Consider the following 17,913-nt stretch of genomic DNA (forward strand, 5'->3'; position numbering starts at 1 on the left):
TTACCTACCCAACATCCTCCCTGGAATCTACGCCCCTGCTGGAGTTTCTATTCTCAACTGAGTGTGGTTAATACAAGTGTGTTCAGTCAGCATTACTTAATGATTATCTTTTGAATTGAGGAGTCCTCCTCCTTTCTGTATTTGTGTCTTTAAAAGGACAGTTCGCCCAAAAATTCAACTGTACTCACCCTCATGTTGTTTCAAACCCATATGACTTTCTGTCTTCATTCAAATACAAAAATAGATGTTAGGCAGAATGTAAGCCTCAGTCACCATTCAATTTAATGGCCTACACTGAAAGTGAATGGTGGCTAACATCTTCTATATGTTCCACAGAAGATTGGAACACATGAGAGTGGTTAAATGATGACAGACATCTAATTTTTTTGTGAACTATCCCTTACTGTACTATACTATAATGATATGTGTGCACTGTATTCATCAACATAGTGTATGAAATTACAACATGTATGCTTTGTATATGTTGCACTAGTTCCGACAAGGTCATGTGTAAGGCTAATAAGATTACCAAGAGACGCAGCTATGTGTGCTGTCCTTGTAAGTGAAACAGGCAGTAACCAGCGTTTGCAGCATCACAAAGCATGCACAGATCTCCACCACCATTAAAAGCACTTGGACAACATGCATGTAAAGAGCATCATACCGGTTTCTCCAGCCTCAGAACAGAAGACTTTCCTGGCTCATACTCAAATATGCTCCTGGGCTCGGCGCGGTACTTCCTAGTGTCTACTTTCTTGTCAGGGGGCTCCCATTCATTCCTGCAGGGATGCATGGAGAGAGATATGGAGAGCTATAGCAAGGGAGGTGGAGAGTCACCATGGCAACCAACAAGGGCATGTTTTGACTGAGCGTTCCTGTATATGCAGCATATGTTTTCAAAGCACAGGATTAACTCAAATAATCTAAATGACAATGATGAATTTGAGGACAATACTGCAGGGTTTACCCACAAGCAAACACAAAAAGAACACAAAAAATCACACACATACAGTGGTGCAATTATACAGTATAGTATATTGTATACATTGTAATAATAATAATAATAATAATTTGGTTATTCATTAAAATATTTACATTTAACATATTGTATATTAAATAATTTGATATGGATTTTATACATTAAACAAATCTACAAAAATACTTTGTAACAAAACTAGGTAAAGTGAAAAATAGCTATTGAAATAAAAAGGTATCTATCGTGAAAACAGCCAGGTCTCAAAGATAGCACATACTTGTTATGGCAGTATGACAAATGACAAAATATAATGTTCACATATTGTGGTCCGGTGAAGAAATATTCTCATCTCTATTATGGGCAACACAAGCATGGTGTAAGAATTCACACTCTAATATGAAAATGTCAGTACATCAGTCACTAAATGTCTCCAGTGCTAAAATCTACTTCATAAATCATCATATTTGTTTAACTCACCTTTGGGGTTTTAGGGAAGATGTGCGTGTTGGCACAGGCAGCTGTCCTCTTGAGCTCCCCATGTCTACTGCACTCTTTGAGCGAGGAACAGTCCGCACTTTAAAATAAATACAAATAACAGACACTCATGCATGATGAACTGAAACAGAGCTTTCTTCTATATAAGAATACATTGTGTACTATGCATTATACTTCTCTCAAAGTATAAATCACAGCCACTTACCATCTTCAGCAGCATATGATGGACTGTCATCTGAATGAGAAAAGACGAGGCTTGTTATGTGCAACGCCAATAATTAATAACAATGAGTGATTACAGCACTATAGAAAAACAAGAGCTGATTATTATTTAAAATTTTGTGAAACTTGTATATGGGTGGTTTACATTAAAAACGTTTGGGAATACTCCATCTAAAGCTAATTTATACAGCATTTTGTTAAATATTTATAATGATTATGCATGCAGATTTATTTCCTCTCATATTAATTGAGAGACTAATTTGATTTAATATTTTTACTTAAAATCGTTTGAAAACGTAAAAGTACAAAATCTGAAATTGACATACACTTTCCCTTACATATTGATTTAAATCTTAATGTTGATTTAAAAACAGTTAATAAAAAGACAACTACCCATTTACAAAATGAAAAGGGTACAAAATATTTAATGTATCAAACACATATTTAAATGTAGCTTGTAACATGTTACACGCTAATGCAGCTTCTCCGAGGGGTATTCCAAGCATCTAATATATAGTAGGTGAAAATGACAGGGATGAGTGTGCAATATATAGAAGTCATTATCAGCTAATTAGCAGCACCGGGACAAGGCCACATTACGTCTTCTGTCTAATCCAACCAATAGATGGCACTAACATCACAGCAATGTATTTTTCTGATGCTGGAATATATTGTTCAAATCACTCATTACTAAAATTTACCAAGGATAGATTTATTATATATTTACAAGATATATATACAACTGAGGTGGGAGATTAGGAGATTAATACACTTCTAGTTGATTTTTTTGTATTTTTATTTTTTATTTTATTTTTATCACACTCAACATAATGCAGGCATTTCAACAAAGTAGTGTGGAACACACCATTACAAGCTGAAAATATTTTTTCAGACCAGTCCATCGCATAGCTAACTTTACATCCTTTACACACCCAATGGAATCACAAAACCCATTAGGTGTGATGTGGCTGCTTTAATAATTTAGCAGAATGGCTCTCTAAAAGCAGACCATCAAACACACCACAGAGGCATAAAAGCTTTTCAAATGGATGTAATCAATCTATAAGTTTTAAGTATAAGTTGGTGTGGTCTTCTTCAAAATAACCCTATTACCACATCACACCTTGAGTGCTACGATGCCTCTGTAGAACACTCTATTTGTTGACACTGCGTTCACACTGGAATTAGTGACAGAATGGAATTTAAGTGTAATTAAATTCTTAAAATGTTAGTAGTATTGCATAGAGAACTAAGCCTGGCCAATCTGGCATTTTTTCTAAAAAAAAGAAAAACAACTTATTGATTAAAAAGAACTGTGAGACTTTTAAAAGAATTTGGAGACTTTCAGAAACAGAGTTCATTCATAGTTTTGGTGGGTAACAAGTGATCTTTGATCTTTGTTTCAGTAGATTACACAAGCGTTCTAGTGTTCATTTATTTAGCATTAAGTTTGTTGTTGAGGGTACACCTATTAATACTCTATTAGTACATTATTTTTGTTTAACATATCAAGTAATAGCAAAAAACTTGAGTAAATACACAGCGGGGTCCAAAAGACTACTGGTGAAAATAGATACATTTTAATTTTAATTTTACATTTTTTTGCTCATTACATTATGAACAAAACACTAAGTGAAAATGTGCATTTAAAATTTATTGGATTTGACAAATATTAGGAGCAAAGAGCATTCCAAAAATAATTTTGTGTGCTTTTCTGTAAGCAAGGAAACCTGACCTTTTGTACAAATGTTAACATGGTCAATGCCATATAAACAATATGTACAGGTATAAGTGCTGTACATAAAATTTACTTGACTTGAATGTTTGTCCACATTTGATGTCACCAATAGTGCAGAATCTTAAACATTACTTAATCATTTACATTAAAATAATGATAATGAGCAACAGTTTACTTGAAAAAAGTCCTGGATTTACAATGTGGTCTCAGACTTTGGACCCCACTGTAAACAATGTCTTTTACTAAATGTTCCCCCACAGACAGTTATCCTCAGATGTGGCAGGGAGGCATTTTCTTAAAGGTGTCATGACATGAAGAATAACATTTTCCTTGATCTTTTAACATACAAAAGGCCATTGTAATATAAAAAATACTGTAAGTTTCTCAACTCAAAACTTAATCACTGCAAAAAGAGCATGTGTTGAAAGCTGTTTTTTGAAGCTGTTGTTATTTGTTGAAGCTACCAAAATGATGTCACACTGTGGAAAATATTAAAATCTGACCGCCTCCAAAACAACAACACATCAATGCCTACTTTACCTTTCGTAGGTGGTGAGCAATGATATGGTAAGGAGAGAGCAGGTCAATCAAGAGCAGAGAGCCAATCATATCAGTGGGTGTTTACTGTCAAGTCTTGAAGGAAAGTTTTGAACCAAAACCGACCGTTTCTGACAGAGGGTCAGAATGAGGGTGGAAAATGTACATTTTTTACAAATAGAAGTGCAAAAATCTTTACTAATATTGTAAAGGAACCTAAAGAAACATATTAAAATAATACAAACGGCATGCCATGACCCCTTTAGAAGATAATATTATAACTATGACTAAGGTACCTCTGGTTCTCACAGGCCTGTCATTGCTCTCAGGGAACATATAGGTGGGACGATATGGATTTTCTTCAACGGTCTCTGAGTAAGTGAGTGAAAGGCAAAATACACACTAACAAAGATGAGTACGCACACAGATACATGACTGAAATGCAACCTGGACACATTCTGACACATTACACACACAAAGGTGATACACAAACGTGTTGAATGCATGTGATACCTAAGGAACAGCTTTACCTGGGATTTTGTGGATCTGTTTAAACATGTTTCTGTACCAGTCCTTTGATATCTCTGTGTTCTACAAAAGAAAAATATCAAACAATTACACATGGTCTTTTATTATTATAACACTCTGTTGACATTGCGACATTTGGATTCTTAAGCCGAAGTATGTCATTTCTGCACTGCTTTAGACACAAAACGCAATTGCAAAAATAATGTTTGTTTACAGTTTCCCAAACACATGTTGCGCAGACAAACAGAGATCCTGCCCCAATCTTGCACCAGTGGTTGAGCTGGTTGGTTTTGTTTTAATGCTAAGACAAACAAAGCAATGTTTTGATAACACCAAAGTGCTTGTAGGGGAAATCATCCTACAAATGGCTTCCTTATAATAATCTCTGCACATTAAGCTGGGATAAGAAAAAGAATGCACACTTCACCTTTAATACAAGTAGTCAAAGCTCTCACGTGTTTCAAGAACACTAGATGTGGGCATGTCTCAGGGCTGTAGCTAATGAGGTGAAAGGTGGTAAAGACTCTGGGGCCCATAACACATTTTAAATTGGATTCTTTTGTGTGTGAAAGTGGCACAGACCAATGTACAGTCAAGGGGCCCAGAATTCCTTTTCTACGGCCCTGCAGTGTCTTACCCGTATTGGGACTCTAGGTGCTGGTAGAGCAATATGTTCAGACAGTCTCAGTGTCTTGCCTTCCATGTCTGCTGAAGTCTCAGTGGGAGTTCTGTTCTGTATGATGACAGGGTTGCGATTAGGGCCGCTGCGCTGCTCCCCAAAAGCTTCTGGAATACACAATTATAAATTAAGATTACAAACAATCAGAACCAAGATGAAACGACCTGGTACTTTCAGATGACAGTCATCTAGGAATCCCAGACTAGGATTGTCAATATAATGCCTTCAATGGGAGTGTTTGAATGATTAAATAATTTAATGTTTGAATGAATAAGTCATGGCTACATCCCTACTCAGAAAGTATTAGTTTTCCTGAGGCGGTTAGGTAAATTTGTGTTTCACAGACGTACTTTGTGATTTTAGTTCCGTATGAATCAAATAAAAAAAAATAATAATAAAAATAATGAAGTAAATTACATACTGTTTTATTTGTTTATCTATTGCAAACTTACTGTATCTAATCCTATGTCTGTAAATGTCTGTTATTGCATTTTATTCTGGTTTCATAGCCATTTCTATTATTTTGACCTTTGTTGAATACCATTACAATTAAAGCTAAATTTCTCATTGCACTGCCTGGTGCGCCTTCATTGTGGATTTTGACATTCTAGGTAAATCAAAAGTGGGTATGGGCATCCCGTCTAAAATAAAAAGGTAACTGAATCAATAAGGCGAGACCATTAGTGATTTTATTATTATTATTATTGATTGGATAAGAATGGCTAAAGTTGTCTCAGATATGTTCCTCACCTTAATTTAGTATTTCATGTAATTATGTACTTAACGTTATAATTATATAGTTAATCAAATACAATATATGCACACATCCAGAGCACATGACCTTCAATATCCATACAATACTATACCACTCCCACCTTAGTAATCACTACATAGATCCCAACCTCGTTTGCATCGACATACATTAAATCAGACATGTTATTTTAATAATTGTCACTAAAATGTCATTTAGGATCCTATCCAAATATGGCTTAAGAATGTACTTGAGCCACTCTATCCTCTTTCCCTTTATATATCATGAAAGCATTTTGCATGTCAATCCACTTAGTACTTTTCAATACCACCTGAAGTATTGAGAGGCTAGTATTTACAATACCTCTGTTGTGCTGCAGCAGGACGATTGTTGGATTCACACTGCTGGTGGGGGGATAAGAAGAGGTCACTTTGGCTGATGAGGTAATTGCACTTAGTGGATCAAGGCAGGATGTGAGCTGAGACTCACTCTCATTTACAGGTGAGTCCACCTGGGGAGGATACACAAAAGCACAAAGTCTTTTATCACATCTTAGTTGTGCGATACAAACTACTTTGAATTTCCCAGGATTCCCTTTGCACGAGATTTGCTTCACTTAACTTTTCTCTCCAACCACATGACTGTTACAAGCATTCTCTTGCAATGCTGCTGAAAGCAATGATGATAAAATAAAACAGCATTTCACTCATTTTTACTTCCAATTATGTATCCTATCTTGAGGATTTCATCTACACTATTAAAGAAGATGTAAACTATTAAAAGTGAATGTAAAACAAGAAATGCCGTCTTGATTGTGTAACGTTGATGACTTTTCAGTGAAGTCAAACATTTAAAAAGTATAACCTCTGTTTGAAATGAAGGGTGAGGTGTTTGTCAATCAATTAGATAGGACAGTGTTTCCCAACCTTTTTTTTCTGCCACGGCACACTTCTTACACCTAAAAAAAATTATACGGTACACCACTATCCCACATACGCTAACCATCATCAATTTTTTCCTTATCAAGAACTTGTCCATGTTTTCTGTCTGTCTCAGTAGCGTGTTTACTTGTAATGTTTGAAATTCGGCTATGCAAATTTTTTTTACATTAACAAGTCACATAGGTAGGCTAATCTGTGTGAGGATACAGGTGGAAAGAGTGCTAAATGGGTAGTGATTTTCTAATTTGTAGATTTGTTCTTGCAATGCCACAATAAATTACAGGGATGCAAACTCATCCCGAAAAAGGGGGCGAAAAAGGTAAGACAATCAATGGTCCACAAAAATGATTTCTGGGGATATTTTTTTTAAAGAATAAACTAAAAGCATCAATTCCAGCTATTTTAGTGATTCAAGTTTATTAAAAATTACAATTGTGCAGAATTAGCTGCAAAATAAAGAGTATTTTGGTGAGGCTTGCTTCTGTTTCACACATTTTTTCAATTTTATGAACTGATTAGTTCAGTGACCCGTTCTGGAAATGTCACAAGGTGGCAGCAAATGAGTGTCTTATGTGCAATGAGTGAGTCAGTGAATCATTTGAGTTGTTCATGACCAAAATCTACCAAGAGACTTTATAGTGTTTAAGCATTAAAAGAACAAAGCAGATCTATAGTCTTTCCTTCAGACTGAGCATTATTTTTCATCCAATAATAGTGAGTTTCAATAACACAGACTTCCATATAAAATTATAAACACAAAGCAGATCTACGGTATAATTTTCCTACAGTATCCTATTTAAACTGCTGAGCATGGCTTTTATCAGAAAATAGTTCTTAATTTAAACACAATAATAGATAAATAATAATAATTTTAAGTTTCATTAAAGTTCTTTCGTCATTGTAAAACGCATTTCATGAGATGAGTCGAGGCGTCAACACTCCATTCAACGGCAGTGTCAAGCGCTGCATTGCACTCCACATGACAAGAGTTGCAGAAAGTGTCACAAAGGGGCGATTTTAAGAGTTTGCCACATAAAAATGTGGGAGGTGTGCACAATAAACATTGAAAACATGTATTTGGAAGAGAGAAAAAAAGCATGTAGTTGCTTTGAAAGCAGAAAGTAATAAAAGGACTCGTTCATGTTTAGGTCGAAACGTTTTCTTGGTGAATTTAAATTAGTTCAATAACTGGGGTCTCTGATATGCATAAACAATAAGGTAATATTTAATTAAAAGAAATTATGAGACATTCAATTTCTCTTCACAAATTTGGACAGTTTTTAAATATTTCTTGTTGCTTAGTACTCTCAAAGACATTACTGGTGAAGCAAAAACATGTGTGTGAAAAACACTTTGGTGTAAAGTCACTTCATAGACTTCAATGTATTCTGCAGCTCTGATGAGAGTCATGTGAAAGACCCTTAATGTGTATAAATATCACTCACATATGCACATTAATCATTGCTCTTCACAATCACAAAAGTGACCAATTATGGTTTCAAAACAGCTCGGATCCCTAAAATAGTTTTTTTCATACATTTATTTTGTGGAATTTTATAATTTTACACGGCACACTAGTGTGCGCACAGTGGTTGGGAAACACTGAGTTAGGAATTCATTTGTGTTCAAGTTATACTACAGTGATATGGCTTGCAATACCAAAATGTTCCACAGTGCTGTATCAAGTCCAGAGAGATCAGGAACTCTCACATTAATTTCACATATCTTTAAATGACTTTTATTTATTTATTTAATTTATTAATATTATTATTATTTTTACAGCATTGCTAAAATGGAATGTGATTTTGAGAGGCTGACTCACCTTTGTTGGTGTCTCATTGACTTGTGTTGAATATAAATCAGCTCTTGTGTTGTTTACACTTGTCTCAGCCAGACTCGTTTCTGTGGCATCTCCATTGACCGCACCAAACCAACCACCTGTAAAGAATCCAAACAGTTTAGATTCTAAAAAGATCTGTAAAGGATCACCAAGGAACCTCTGAAAACCCCAAAAGACATTAGCATGAAATAGAGCTGCACGCACTTGGCAATGAACCTGTTTGTTTTCAAAGCTAACCGCAAATTATGCCACACAGATTCCTTAATCCTTCATTATCCAACGAATCACCAGCCAGAATCTCTCAGAACTGAACACCACAGAATGTCTTCATCCACAGAGATGCTAATTTATTACTGGGAAAAAAAGATTCTCTGAACTTTTTCACGAGAACAAGAGGATCATTGAACCCACTGTACGAAATGTTTGTTTCAATGGCCTTTTTATTCAGGCACAACAACAATTAAAGCATCTCTCTCTCCCAAGTGTTGGCGGTCAGCCAGGATAGTTATAACATGGAGATGGTGAAAATGTCCACGCTGAAAGTTCCCATTTCCAGAACTCAAAGTGGGCGTGAGGACAAAAGACATCTTTGATTTTTCCCTGCAAGTGTGAGTGCTCACTGAAAGTTATCTGGGAAATGAAGTTGACTGTCAGACAATGTTGTATATGTTCTACATCAAAACACTTGTAAAAATTGTAATGCTCAATGTATCCTGATTTAGCAACTTGTTGAACCTGGTCCATCGATGTAAAAATAATATCAATATCACACCATTAAATATGTAAAGCCTGTCATTAATAGGAAAAGAGGAAACTCAAGAAATCACTCTTCCTGTAAACAGAGATCTTTCTGGTTAATAAGGGTTAATGTGCATTAAAGCCTACATTATCTGCAGCTAAAAACACTAGAAGTACCATTATTATATAGGACAATTAGTCTGCCACTGCTTTGTACAATATATTCAGAGCACATGCACTTTTATTGATGAATAGCTTGCATTCTCCGTTTCCAACTCACTTTTGGCAGAGTTCATGGACAGCTCTTGGCATATGCCGTTCTCATCATCAATATGCACCAGTGTGGCTCTCAAAGTAACAGCACCCTTTCCTTTGCAAACACAGGTAGAGTCCAGTTCTGTGTTCAGATTTAGAGAAACATCATGTAGTTGCAAATAAAATTATTGATTTTATATTTTAAAAGTACTAAAAAAGGATAGTTCACCCAAAAATGAAAATTGGGTTATCGTTATCCTTACCCTCATGTTGTTCTAAACCAGTTTGACATTCTTTCTTCTATGAAACAAAAAAGGAGATATAAGGCAGAATGTTACTCAAAGATTCAGTCACCTTTGATTTTGTATATTATTTTTCCATACAATGAAAGTGAATAGTGACTAAGGCTGTCATTCTGCTAAAATATCCTTTTGGGTTCCACTGAAGAAATTAATTCAGGATTGGAACAACATGAGGGTGCATACATTTTAATAGAGGTTTTATTTTTGGGTGAACTATGACTTTAATAACCCCACATAAATAAATCTGAAACCTTAACTTATTGCTCTTACCAGTAGGTATGAGATCAGGGGAAGTCTTCATGGCTCTCAAAGGTGTTACTCGCACAGCAGATACAGTGTGTTGACAGGCTGAACGGGCTTCAAGACAAATACAATGATGAGCGAGTTTTTAAATAGTGGAGAATAAAATTAACTGTCAAATTAACTAAATATGCCTTGTACTTTATTGAGAATAAAACATTATTGTGGACTAATAGAACTTATTCTCTCTTCTAATGCTATAGGAATTATTGTAAATACGAGTTTCCTACTTGGAAGTTGCACATGAATGCTCCTCAAGTCATACTTACTGGGAACTGGGAAACTCTGAGATCATTTAGATCATTTTTATAATTTTTTGATTGTCCAAGTTGGTAGAAGACATAAACATTCAACATTTCGGGGGGGATTGCAATTACAGTATTCTCTGCTTGCTGGCCCAAATATCAAGGAAAGATTGATGAACGGAAGGAAACAGGGGTCCTGGCAGTGAGAGTAATGATTCAACAATGACTCAAGCCAGAGAGGAAGACAGAGGGAGTTTGTTTCTGATTGCTTACTCATGAGTCTCCCTGAATCAAGGCAGACGGCTATTATTCTTTGCTACTGCCATTTATGTAATGTTGCAATGTTTTAATATGGGCCTGGACAATGCTCTATAATGCAATATTTTTAAATAAAAACACATGTACACTAATCTGCTATTCTGAACAATAAAATGATATACAGTTCATTCATAAAGTATTCAGGCCCTTCCATTTTTTTCACATTTTGTTATGTTGCAGACCCTTAACGAAGAACTTAGTTGAAGCACCTTTGCAGCTATAACAACCTCAAGTCTTTTGAGGTATGATGTGATAAGCTTTGCACACCTGAATTTGAGGATTTTCTGCCATTCTTCTCTGCAGATCCTCTCAAGCTCTGTCAGGTTAAATGGGGACCATCGGTGGACATCCATTTTTAGGTCTCTCCAGAGATGTTAGATTGGGTTCAAGTCCGGGCTCTGGCTGGGCCACTAAAGGACATTCACAGAGTTTTCCCTAAGCCACACTTGTGTTGTCTTGGCTGTGTGCTTAGGGTCATTGTTCTGTTGGAAGGTGAACCTTCGGCCAAGTCTGAGGTTCTGAGTGCTCTGGACCAGGTTTTCATTAAGGAAATCTCTGCATTTTGCTGTGTTTATATTTTCATCAACCCTGACCAGTCCCCCAGTCCCTGCTCCTAGAAAACACCCCCACAGCATGATCCTACCACCACCATACTTCACCAGTGATTGGTGATGAGCATTGCCTGGTTTCCTCCAGACATGATGCTTGTTTCTCACAGACTGAGAGTCATTTAGGTGCTTTTTGATGTCTTGCACTGAGGAGAGGAAATCCTGTCTCTGAGCTCTGCAGGCAGATCCTATGACCTCATGGCTTGGTCTTTGCTCTGATATGCATTTTCAGCTGTGAGACCTTACATTGACAGGTGTGTGCCTTTCCAAATCATCTCCAATCAGTTGAATTTTCCACAGGTAGACTCCAATCAAAGTGTAGAAAGATCTCAAAGATGATCCAGAGGAATGGGATGCACCTGAGCTAAATTTCAAGTGTCATAGCGAAGGGTCTGAATACTTTTGTCAATGTGATATATCAGTTTTTTTCTTTTTAATAAATTTGCAAATTTATAAAAAAAAAATATTTTTTTGCTTTGTCATTACGGCATATGGAGTGTAGATTGATGTGATTTTTTGTAAAGCATTTTAGCACAAGGCTAAAACAACAAAATAAGAAACAAATGAAGGGCTCTGAGTACTTTATGAATGCACTGTATTTTAAACAGGCATGTAGACAATAACAGTGTCTATTGAATAAGTTTTGTTGTTTATATCTTTCAATTATTTCATTTTGTATGTTTTGCTCATCCCCATATTATTCTAAAACAAACGTCAAGCTAGGCCAGTTAACCACATAGAACTGGATGGAGATACAATAAGTGTGGCATGCTTACCAGGGGCTGCATCAAATTTCACTGTGCCCTCTGCTGGAGAGCCCTGTAAATGAAATCGTGTTAAAGCAGAGATGCTAAGAAATAAAACGTTGCTTTGCATGTCATTTTAAAAGAGAAAAAAAGAATATATAGGCTATAGTTTGGCAATCAAGATGTGAGACTCCAACAACAACATATTCTCCACACTGCCATGGTATGTTTCTTTGTAACTAATGTGCTTAGAAGTTTTTGAATTGCAAAAAGCTGTTGCCAAATTTTTATTTATAAATGTTTTTATTTATTTTATAAGTTGAAGTGTGCAATTCTGTTACTTCACCTTTAATTGAGAGAATCATGTGACAAACAATCCTACAAACATGGTGAGCATGAGAGCACTAATGCATAAGGAGTCTGATTGTCCTACACACTCTCACAGTGAAATCGTAAGGATTCATACGACCTTTCTAAATTCATATGATATCGAATGACTTACACTTCAGCTAATGACGTCACTGTATATTGTTCCATATAATGCATGACAATGACTTGCTTTTGTCACACACACCAGCTTCGTATCATGTTTACACACTCTACTGATCGATTAGGTTTATAAAGGGTTTGGGTAAGGGCATAATATTAATAAGCATGTCCTTAATGCCTCAAGCACGAAACCCACGCTTACTTCCACATTAGACATCCAAATAAATAAAAATGTTCTGTTACTATAGACTGTACTTTACTGTTACTGTAGACTGCGTAATCTGTGTATAGAGATCTGTGGAATTACAACTATGTACATATCGTAAATGGGTCATTCCTACAATTCATTGACATTCCGAAAAATAAATCATACTTTTACAAGTTTCTTCATTTACATTTTTCATCATTACAGAGACATATTATAGATTGTATTAGTCATACTGGTCAAGCTAAATTACTAGAAAATTCAGATGTCCATCCAGTTAAATGGGCAGCATCAGGGTGGACAATAACAGGGTGGACATTCAGTGGATAAATGAGCCACTAAATGGCCTGTGATTGACATCTAGGAAACATATTTTTAAACAAATATTTATGATTTCATTTCTATTAACATAAATAGATTTATTAGTACATTTAGAGAATGTAACAATAAACTCTTAACTGTATGTGGGGGATAGAAATCCAACGATTTAGCATTTATTTTTGTCAAAGATGTTTGACATGCAGTTTTAGGTGGCACACTGCAAAAAAAAAGGATTTAAATTATTTAAAATTGAACTTTTAAGCCCACAGGGTCACTGTGAAGTTTTAAAGGACTCTTATACTGTATGGTTTTTGTCCTCTGTCTTTAATTTTCCCCCAAACTATGTTTCCCATGATACTTTGCACCCATCATAGCCATGTGTTCCCCATCTTTGTTCCCAAGTGTTCTGTATTCGTTCATTACCCTAGTTTGTATATATACCCTTTAGTTTCTATCATGCTCTGTCAGATCTTGAACGCATGTCTTTTGGTTCCTGAATATCTGTCAGTTTACTTGTATATTGATATGTAGTTTATAGTTTATTTGGTTCTTTGTGTTCTCCTCGTTGTTTGATATCTTCACTACCTGCATTAAAAGCCTGCGAATAGATCCTTGCCTCTCATCTACATAAACCTGACAGAAGAACTGACCATACAAAATGGATCTAGCGGCATTGTTTATTCTGTTGAGCCAGGAGCGTTTACCCATAAGGGAATACTCCCTTCGTTTCTGGGCACTATGGTGTTGAATGCTGAGCTGTAGTCTACAAACAGCATTTGCCACATATGTGTTCCTTTTTTACAGATGGGAGAGAGCAGTGTGTATTGTAGATGCAATGGCATCATCGGTGGAGCGGTTGTTGCGGTAGGCAAACTGCAATGGGTCCAAAGAGGGGGGCAGAACAGAGCAGATGTGATCTCTGATTAACCTCTCGAAGCATTTGCTGATGATGGGGGTCAGAGCAACAGGACGCCAGTCATTTAAGCAAGTGATTATAGCTTGCTTCAGAACAGGCACAATGGTTGATGTTTTGAAGCATGTGGGGACTACAGACAGGGAGAGGGACAGATTGAAAATGTCCGTAAAATCACCAGCCAGTTGGTTCGCGCACGCTCTGATGACGTGGCCTGGAATGCCGTCTGGACTCGTGGCTTTACGGATGTTCACCCGTCGGAATGATCGGGTTACAGCCACAACAGAGACGGAGAGTGAATCAACCTCTGTAGCGTCAGCCGCGAGTGCTCTCTCCGCGAGGGCGGTGGTGTTGTCCTCGAAACGAGCATAAAATGTATTAAGTTCGTCCGGGAGAGATGCAGCGGTGTTCATGGTGGAGACTTTATTCCGTTTGTAGTCCGTGATTGTGTTAATTCCCTGCCACATACTTCTGGAGTCAGTAGTGTTGAACTGACCTTCAAGTTTGTGCCTGTACTGGTGTTTGGCTGTACTGATAGTGTTACGGAGGGCATAACTGGCTTGTTTACGCTCCTCCGTGTTAGAAGAATTAAAAGCGGAGGTCCGCGCAGTGAGTGCTGCGCGAACATCGCCGTTAAACCATGGTTTCTGGTTGGCGTATAGTTTTGGTCGGAACAATGTCCTCTACGCACTTCCTGATGAAACACGTTACGCTGTCAGCGTAAACCTCGATGTCGTCATCAGAGGCGGACCGGAACATCTCCCAGTCTGCGTGATCAAAACAGTCTTGTAGCGCAGAGTCTGATTGTCCGACCAGCACTGGATCGTTCTGAGGGTGGGTGATTCCCGTTTTAGTTTCTGCCTGTAAGCAGGTAGAAGTAGAATGGAAGAATGGTCCGATTTGCCAAATGGGGGGCAAATAGTGGAAAATGACATCTGTTTTGTTATATAAAGCAACTAATTTGCAGTTAATTGTTATTTCTACCTCTTTCCAGTCACAGAGCACTTTATTTTGAAAGTTGTTTAAGTGAGAGAAGATCCTGTAACTTAGTGCAGTTTGGGGGAATTGTAATGTTTAATAATTTATTTTATTATGAAAATCAAATTTTGCATTGAAGAAAAGTAGATTTTTGTTTGTATATGCTGTCAATTATAGTTCATAAAAAGAAAATCGGAATTGGGAAAAATCGGTACTGGCAGGTCACACTTACAAAAGAAATCGGATAAAGGAATCAGCCAAGAAAATTGCATTCGGTGCATCTCTAGTCCTTACGTTACCTTGAATACCTTAAATGCACTGCAAGTCACTTTCGATAAAAGAGTCTGCCATATCATATGTAATATTTGTATAATAAGTCACTTTGGATAAAAGTGTGTGTTGAACTACTAATTGGCAGGAAAATTAAAACTGATTAAAACTTGAGAGATCCAAGATTCCATAGAGGCCCTAGATGATTGCAGATGTTCCTGTTACATTTCAGAAAGATCTGAATGTATACATTAACCATATGTCTTTAGTGAGATGGCTCCTGTCTCATTGACTTATTATGGCCTAACGTTTCTATCAATACAGTTGGAAAGTCCACAAAAACTCATAGCAATCAGAACAAACAAGGAAAACCAGAGAACTTTCCATAGACAATTTTATATAGCCTGATTAAAAATAACACTACTACAAGGCTCCTTCTCAGAAAAATCTTTTAGCATCTGTTTTGCCCCACCTTGAAAATGGATAGCATTCTAAATTTGGAAGTCTTGTTGATTAGTTATGTAACAGCAATTTTGTAATCCAAGAATATACAAATATGCTGTTTATATTACATGTTTATGTCTCTCGTTCTGCATTATGAATCACATTCCATTGTAAATTAAAAAAAAGTTCCAACAATGACAGCTGCATCATTCAAGAGCTCAAGGTTGGAGTATCCCTAATACACTTAATTCGCTATGGTGCTCAACATGTATGCAGTATAGAAGATATTCTACTAATCCTTTAGTTTCTTAATCCAAAAGCCTATAAAACAAATTGGTGTCTAAACATATAAATCTTTTTAATGCATACTCATCTTATTATTATCATACGGACTCACAATTACCCCTAAAAGCAGCAAGTTTAAACCTTTGATTGAAAAGACATTCAGCTGAGGTTAACTTGGTTTAAAGCCCTAACAAACACCCCAACATGGAGGGCCCTCCTTTAAATGCCCTTTTATTGTGGCCTATTATACTAATCCAAGCTATCATGTACTGCTCTCTTCAAAGACATCAACCTTAACCATGCTTTGCCTCTTTCATCACCACGACTACCAAGATGGACTGGTCAACACCTGCCACATGGGAATGTGGCACCCACTCAGTGTGTAATGAACGAAATACAGCATCCTGCTTTCCATCCACCTCTTCAACCCTGGCATGCCATGGGGTATGAGGCTATGAACTAAACTGAGGTAATTGTACGATAATAAACCAAATATTAATTTGTCCTCAACATCTGGACTTTTGTCATTCTTATATTAAATGTTATGCCTGTTGATAGTGGCACATTTGAAGTGTAACAGAAAAGGCCACAGGCCAGGCTGGACAAGATGCAAACCTTCTCAAAGTTAACAGTGACCTGAGTGGTCTTGTCAAGGTGAAAACCAGCCTCTCATGAGCACTGACAGTTTAGGCCCCTCTAGTGTATTAGAGACACGTATGATGATTTTTGTCTGATACAAAAAAAAAAAAAAAAACAATGGATATAATGTAATTGTACAAATAGATTTAAAGGTGAAGTGTTTCATTATTGCACCAGTAGCGGCACCAAATGGAATAGCAATATGTTTGTTTGAGTGTCATGACTGAGCCACACATAATATTTTCTCAACCAATGGCTTAATATTTGGGTAGGACTACCTGTTTTGGCTGAACAATGCAAGACAGGGTGTGTGATTGAAACAACCCAATCTCATGGCAAGTTGTAATAATGGTATGCCCAAAGTTTAATAAAAGGTGTAATAGTAAAATATGGTGAAATCATAATAAATTGGCTCATACAAAATTGACTATTCCTGCCATAGAGAAAAATAAACAAACCAATGAACAAAGTCTACCCCCTTACCCAAATCCTAAACCTAACCTTGATTTTAAGAGGAAAATCACTGTTGTGTACATGTAAGAAAAACATTGGAGTTTGAAACGAGACGAGGGAAGAATTTAACAGGTTATCAAAGTGATTTCTCTCAAGCAATAGTGCTGTATGGCAATTTAACAGCATGGCTGTGATTTGGCTGTAGGCATGAGGCCACAGGCTGATACACAGTAATGCGGAAGCTGTTAGTTTAGCTCTGTTTCTCAGCAATAGTGTAGTATTAATCCAAGCAATCAGGGATTGAAAGACAATGCTGTATGAAACTCATGCACTGACTAACAATGCTGTTTGTCAGCATCAGCTCAACTCGCTCATGGCACACACAAAAGACGATCTTTTGTTGCCACCTGCTGGCTCAAATCTTTAATGCCACATCTACATGCTCTTACACACCTGCACTGCTCTTAAGGGGGTCGCACATTAAACGTGTCTGGCAAACGACATGGCACGTTCTAAAATTCGAAACAACTGTTTTCAATGCAGGTACGCACACCGCCCCGGCGCTTGCCGTCTGTCGCCGGTGCTCAGCTATGACTCCGGAAGCTGATTCAATTTCTGCCACACCACGGAGCGCATCTATACCTGTATAGCATTTGATACCTGTGCTGTGTCTTAGCTGTGACGCGACTCGCTGTGG

At 36.9% G+C, this 17,913-nt stretch overlaps 1 protein-coding gene across 7 annotated transcripts in view; it reads right to left on the bottom strand.

The window, feature by feature from the left end:
• LOC127617731 (sorbin and SH3 domain-containing protein 1-like) overlaps nucleotides 1-17,913 on the bottom strand; it is a 68,343-nt gene that overhangs the window by 38,706 nt on the left and 11,724 nt on the right. For 6 of the 7 annotated variants that reach the window (XM_052089812.1, XM_052089815.1, XM_052089814.1 and 3 more), the window contains exons 2-12: nucleotides 12,250-12,292; nucleotides 10,273-10,359; nucleotides 9,726-9,842; nucleotides 8,690-8,805; nucleotides 6,290-6,437; nucleotides 5,134-5,282; nucleotides 4,499-4,559; nucleotides 4,265-4,339; nucleotides 1,677-1,706; nucleotides 1,454-1,550; nucleotides 665-779 (exon numbers count right to left, since the gene is read on the bottom strand). In XM_052089812.1, the coding sequence (XP_051945772.1) occupies nucleotides 665-779; nucleotides 1,454-1,550; nucleotides 1,677-1,706; nucleotides 4,265-4,339; nucleotides 4,499-4,559; nucleotides 5,134-5,282; nucleotides 6,290-6,437; nucleotides 8,690-8,805; nucleotides 9,726-9,842; nucleotides 10,273-10,359; nucleotides 12,250-12,292 (1,038 nt within the window). The remainder of the gene's footprint in view (nucleotides 1-664; nucleotides 780-1,453; nucleotides 1,551-1,676; nucleotides 1,707-4,264; nucleotides 4,340-4,498; nucleotides 4,560-5,133; nucleotides 5,283-6,289; nucleotides 6,438-8,689; nucleotides 8,806-9,725; nucleotides 9,843-10,272; nucleotides 10,360-12,249; nucleotides 12,293-17,913) is intronic. The other variant, XM_052089811.1, reaches the window with a different exon arrangement.

This window comes from Xyrauchen texanus, chromosome 24 (assembly GCF_025860055.1).
Source record: "Xyrauchen texanus isolate HMW12.3.18 chromosome 24, RBS_HiC_50CHRs, whole genome shotgun sequence".
NCBI lineage: Eukaryota > Metazoa > Chordata > Actinopteri > Cypriniformes > Catostomidae > Xyrauchen > Xyrauchen texanus.